This window comes from Monodon monoceros, unplaced genomic scaffold, assembly GCF_005190385.1.
Source record: "Monodon monoceros isolate NGI ecotype Baffin Bay Population unplaced genomic scaffold, NGI_Narwhal_1 Super_Scaffold_21, whole genome shotgun sequence".
In the NCBI taxonomy this organism is placed as follows: Eukaryota; Metazoa; Chordata; class Mammalia; order Artiodactyla; family Monodontidae; genus Monodon; species Monodon monoceros.
Genome location: NW_021703778.1, coordinates 91,154,281 through 91,160,642, shown reverse-complemented (window position 1 = coordinate 91,160,642; position 6,362 = coordinate 91,154,281). Strand labels below are relative to the sequence as shown.

General features: G+C 47.6%; 1 protein-coding gene across 1 annotated transcript; it reads left to right on the top strand.

The window, feature by feature from the left end:
• Nucleotides 1-1,466: 1,466 nt before the first annotated feature.
• Nucleotides 1,467-5,367, top strand: RPUSD2 (RNA pseudouridine synthase domain containing 2). Its single transcript, XM_029238508.1, has 3 exons — nucleotides 1,467-2,099; nucleotides 3,368-3,664; nucleotides 4,356-5,367. The coding sequence occupies exons 1-3, from the start codon at nucleotides 1,473-1,475 to the stop codon at nucleotides 5,088-5,090; spliced, it is 1,659 nt and encodes a 552-aa protein (XP_029094341.1). The 5' UTR covers nucleotides 1,467-1,472; the 3' UTR covers nucleotides 5,091-5,367.
• Nucleotides 5,368-6,362: the final 995 nt, after the last annotated feature.

Here is a 6,362-nt window from a genome sequence, read left to right as displayed (position 1 = left end):
GTATCCACTAGCTTCATGTGATTATTGAGCACTTGAGATGCAGTTTCTGTAACTGAAGAACTGAATTAAATTTTTTTTCATTTTAATTAATTTAAATAGCCACAGGTGGCTAATGGCTATTCTATTGTACACCACAGTATTAAAGGATATTAAATAGTTCACAGAATCTCAAGATGGACCAAAGAGTCAGACTTGGGGTCTATACCCACTGAGTAAACCTCAGTGTCCAAACCTCACTGAGGGACTTCTCAGGGAGCACCCCAATGCCATTGAACATAGACACTGCAGCTGGGCACTGGACACAAGAACTTCCCCCACTCTTAGTCCCCCAAATCAGATACCTCCAATGCTATCTTGTCAGACATGTATTCCACACTGTGCCTGCTTCCTCTGCTATATGCCTCTGAACCAAAGGTTCTGCCTGATCAAAGGAGCCCAGGTGATGGATGCCCAAGTTGCAAGGGAGGCTGGGAAGGCCAGTTTCTGAATTCCACCTCTTGGAGGCAGTACTTAATGTGGGAAATTCCCCACACAAGAGTGTTGAGAAGATGCTGGATGTCCAAAGGGTACGACAAAAATCTACTTTGTGTGGTCTATAAGAGTCCTTTTCAAACTTTAATATGCAGACAGATGATCTGAGGATCTTGTTAAAATGCAGATTCTCACTCAGCTGATCTGGAGGGAAGGAGGAAAAAGATTCTGCGGTTCCAGCAGATGTTGCCCATGTTGCTAATCCACAGACCACATTTTGAGTATTTTAAAAAAAAAACAACGTTTCTGAAATATAATTCACATTCCATACAATTCACCCTTTTGTCATGTGGCTGGTTCTCAGAGGCCTTGGCTTCTCTTGATTTGGATGTTTCTGAGCCTGTTCTCCGGCTCTCTTGTGAATCCTATGAGGCACTAATATCCTTTCAATAATTCCGTCTCTTATGAAGTTAACAGAAGTTGGTTTCAGTACTTTGCATTTAAGAACTCTGACAAATACATCTTCTGATCCACTTGGAGTTTTAATCTCAGGACACGAGCATATGGGAGGCAAAAGGGAGATCTCTAGTCCTTCTCATGCTGTTAGGGAGAAGGACAAGTGTAAAAACATTGCTTCTGAGATGTGTGTGCTTAATTACATATATAACAGCTTTATTGAGTTATATAAGTCACAAAATATAATACCCTTTAAAGTATACAACACAGTGCTTCTTGGATATTCAGAGTTTAGCAATCCTCATTTTGTTTTGTTTTGTTTTAAAATAACTTTCAAGAGTCTTTCCAGACTCAAGGGACGTCGAGCATATCTACATGGAATCTACACTTAATGAATCATTCTCACAGCCTCTCAACTCAACTCATTCTGCTTACTCCTTCACTCCTATTCTTAACGCAGTCCCGCCTCGGCACTAGGCCTCACTGATTGGTTGGTGCCGACTGACGTCATCAGAGCGCGACATGGCCGCCGCGGCTGGGTGGTCATGTGGCTGGGCGGCCGCGTGTGGCTCCAGGTTTTTGGGCAAGTGTGCTTCAACCTCCGGCGCCTCACCTTTGCCAGGACTTGGGGTGGCCGTAGGGGCCCCATGGCGGAAACACTTTCGACCAGGGCCGAGGCAGCTAGCGGACTGGGAGCTCCGGCTCAGCAAAATGGAGAAGCGGGTGGCGACGCGAGGGGTGAGCAGCCCCCAGGGCGCCCGGAGCCAGCGGGCCCAGGAGTGGAGCCGGCCCCGGGGGACGCGACGCAGGCCGCAGGGAGCGGGGAGCAGGCCGCGACTGCAGCTCCGGGCCCCGGCAAGCGGAAGAAGCGGCGGGGAGCAACCGGGGAGCGCGTCGTGCCGCCCCCGAAGAAGCGGCGGACAGGCGTTAGCTTCGGCGATGAACACTTTGCCGAGACCAGCTACTACTTTGAGGGCGGCCTGCGCAAGGTGCGGCCCTATTACTTTGACTTCCGAACTTACTGCAAAGGCCGCTGGGTGGGCCACAGCTTGCTGCACGTCTTCAGCACCGAGTTCCGAGCCCAGCCTCTTGCCTACTACGAAGCCGCGGTCAGGGCAGGGCGCCTGCACCTCAACGAGGAACCAGTACAGGACCTCAGCGTTGTGCTCAAGGTGGAGTCCTCATGGGGCCTGCCCAAAAGGGGGCAGGGTTTTATTTCATAGTTACTAGGGCATAGGTACTGGAGTAAAATCGGGGTAATTCTGAAGCGTTCTGATTTTCACTTGGAACACTCTTTTAGCGCCCCATCTCCGCAGGTAGACAGCCTGTATGCTTAAGAACTCAGCCCACTTATCCCCTCCATCAAGGCGTCTTCGGTGTTTCCAAGGGACAGAAGTTGTAATTCTCATAGCTCCTTTTACGCACTGTCTTGTGGCACTGGTGCTTATGACTTTCTACCTTGCGTTGTAGATCTCTATACAAATAACAATAACCGAGACTATCATTTATATCTCCTGACTGTGTGCTGGGCACAGAGTTAAGCATTAGGTACTTTAACATTTAATTCTAATGACAAACTTGTGGAGTAGATACTGCCACCTGATTTTACCTGTGAGGAAGCTGAGAAAACTAAGGTAAACCTCACAGAGGTAAGGTAACAGTGCCACTTCCAACGCCTGTGTTCTTATAACTTCTGCTTAAATTATTTATCACAGAGCCTGATAAGATAGAATTGTGAAATGACAGAGATTGAGACTAGAATTGTCTAGCCCAGTGCTTTGACTCTTTAAAATTCCATCACAGCTGAGGTACCAGACACCCTTGTTATTAACACTGCCTCACCATAGTTGTGAGGGGATGCAAGGCATTTGGAGAGTGAGTGGTTTGAATCCCCTCTCCCATCCCAATTTTGAGAAGCAGAGGTCTGGACTGACCCTCACATTTTACAGATGAAGAAACTGAGGCCTGGAGAAGTTAAGTGACTTTCCTAAGAGCATACAGTAGGCCTGTAGCAAATCCAGCTGTAGAGCCCAAATCTCTGGACTTAGAGCTTGGTGTTTGTTCAAGGTCACAATAAGTGATGATTTATGGAGGTTTTTTTCCTTTATTTTAGAAAAATTTACTTTTCGAATATAACTTTGTGGTAGAGAAAATACGAATAAGCAGAATAACAACAACAAAAATCCATACTCTTACCACCCAGGGATATCACCGTTAACATTTTGTGTATATCCTATGAGTTTTTCAATGTCTGCTATCTACCTGTATGTCTGTGTTTTTGCAAAGTGAGACTACACTATGCACACTGCTTTTTCTGTTTAAGGATGTACTGTGACCATTCTTCCATGTCAGTAAGGAAGAGGGGAGGAAGCTGTGTGTGCTGCTGACTGATTATAGGTGGCTGGACCCTGGGCTGACTGGTTGCCTATGTCATTGGCAGGACAATGACTTCTTACGGAACACAGTGCACAGGCATGAGCCACCAGTTACAGCAGAACCCGTCCGCCTGCTAGCAGAGAACGAAGATGTGGTGGTTGTAGACAAGCCTTCTTCCATTCCTGTCCACCCCTGTGGCCGCTTCCGACACAACACGGTCATCTTCATCCTGGGCAAGGAGCATCAACTCAAGGAGCTACACCCATTGCATCGGCTTGACCGTCTTACCTCTGGGGTCCTTATGTTTGCCAAGACAGCAGCCGTCTCGGAGAGAATTCATGAACAGGTTCGGGACCGGCAGGTGAGCTAAGCTTTTGCCTCCTGCAGGCCACCTTCTGACCTCATGAATGCTCTGTGTTGAAAGGGTGTCACTGAGTTCTAGATCTGAAGTGAGCCTTCATGTTTATCTGGTCATGCCGCCTATCTTCAGGAAGGTCAACACCTAAAGTGCCAGAGACAGGTTATTATCTCTCATGTTTCAAAAGATCTTTAGAGATGGCATATACTGCCTCTCAGTAATATGCTGTTTTGAAGATTTAAAGTGCTGACAGGCTGAGCAAGGTTTTTAAGACTGTGGTGAGAATCTACTTGGTGGGAAGAATTCTGGATGGCGTTGGAAGATGCTTGGGTAGAAGAGTTAAATGGTGGTGTTTGTGGTCTTGAGACTTGTAATTCTGGATCTCATTGTAATGTATTTATTGTTTACTGTATACCAAGCTCCAGTACCAAGTACGTTAGAGCCCAGCTGACTGAATCCGTATAACAGCCCTGTTGGGGTAAATGCTTTTCTAATCAGACATTTTCCAGACAAGTTAATGGGATTTAAAGAGGCTAAGTAAGTAATGTGCCTAGGATTGTGCAACTGGCAAATGGTGGAGCTGGGGTTTGAATCCTCTTCTGTCTGACACAGGTCCATTGTCATCACTGCAGAGGGTTTGGGCTTCAGGCATTTAGGCTTTGTGCTGACTTTCTCCCTCTCCCCTCCTGTGTAGCTGGAGAAGGAGTACGTGTGCCGGGTGGAGGGGGAGTTCCCTGCCGAGGAAGTAACCTGCAAGGAACCCATCTTGGTGGTGTCCTACAAGGTAGGGGTATGCCGTGTAGATCCTCGGGGCAAGCCCTGTGAGACAGTGTTCCAGAGACTGAGCTACAATGGCCACTCCAGTGTGGTACGGTGCCGGCCACTCACAGGCCGCACCCACCAGATCCGAGTCCACCTCCAGTTCCTGGGTCACCCCATCCTCAATGACCCCATCTACAACTCAATCGCCTGGGGCCCCTCCCGAGGCCGAGGTGGCCACATTCCAAAGACAGATGAGGAACTACTGCGGGACCTTGTGGCAGAGCACCAGGCCAAACAGAGTCTGGATGTGCTAGATCTCTGTGAGGGTGACCTGTCTCCAGGACTCCCAGACTCTACAGCCCCTTCCTCAGAGCTGGGCAAAGACTGCCTAGGAGAGTTGGCTGCATCTGCCCAGAAGATGGATGGAGCAGTTGAGGCAGGCCCTCAGGATCTGGACACAGTGCCCTTGGCATCAGGGAAGGCAACGGAAATCGATGTCGTGGATCAAGAGACAGACCCACTCTGTGCAGAGTGCCGGCTAGTGCGACAGGACCCCTTGCCCCAGGACCTTGTGATGTTCCTGCATGCCCTGTGCTATAAAGGGCCAGGCTTCGAGTACTTTTCACCAATGCCTGCCTGGGCACAGGATGACTGGCAAGAGGACTGAGGGCTGTGGCCAGTGGAGGGATTACTTCTCGGACTGGAACGGGGATGGGCCATGAAGTAGGAGTTGACCACATGGGGTGGTACTCAGACTTTCTCAGGGGTGAGGTTGGGCTCTTAAAGGACCTGCTCATACTTGCTACCTCCTTCCTTCTCCCTCCAGCTAGAGTTTGGGGACTTTTTGGTTTGTAAAATAGATCTCTTTTTCTAATACCTTGTGTGTCTGGTTTTCTTACTAGTCTTTTTGGTTTTTTAATTGAGGTAAAGTTCACATAACACAATTACCATTCTAAGATATACAGTTTAGTGGTGTTTCATACATTCACAGTGATGTGCAGCCATAACCTCTTAATTAGTTCCAAAACATTTTCATCACCCAAAAGGAAACCCATACTCTTTAAATAGGTAATCCCCATTTCCTCTTCCTCCTAGCCCCTGATTCCATTAGTCAACCTTCTGTCTCTATGGATTTGCCTATTCTGGACAATTTTTACAAATGGAATCACATAATATGTGACCTTTTGTGTCTGTCATCTTTTGTTTAGCATAGTGTTTTCAGGGTTCATCCCATTTTGTTTTTTTGGCCACGCCATGTGACGTGTGGGATCCTAGTTCCCTGACCAGGGATCAAACCCGCGTCCCCGGCATTTGAAGCACGGAGTCAACCATTGGACCGCCAGGGAAGTTCCCTGAGTTCATCCAATTTATAGCACGCATCAGTACTTCATTCCTGTCTATGGCTGAATAATGTTCCATTGCATGGTTATAAACCACATTTTGTATATCCATTCATCAGTTGACGGACATTGGGTTGTTTCCACCTTTTGGCAGTTGTGAATAGTGCTGCTATGAACATTTGTATACAAGTTTTTGTTTGAATACATGTTTTCTGTTCTTTCAAGTACATACCAAGGAGTGGAATTGCTGGGTCATATGGTAATTCTGTGTTTAATTTTGGGGGAAACCACCAAACTTTCCCACAGCAGCTGAACCATTTTACATTTCCACGGGCAATGCACAAGGGTTCCAGTTTCTCTCCATTCTCACCAACACTTGTTATTTTCCATTGTTTTGATTGTAGTCATTATAGTGGGATTGAAGTATTATCTCATTGTGGTGTTTTTTTTTGTTTGTTTGTTTGTTTTTTTTTTTGCGCTACGCGGGCCTCTCACTGTTGTGGCCTCTCCTGTTGCGGAGCACAGGCTCTGGACGCGCAGGCTCAGCGGCCGTGGGTCACGAGCCCAGCCGCTCCGCAGCATGTGAGATCTTCCCAGAC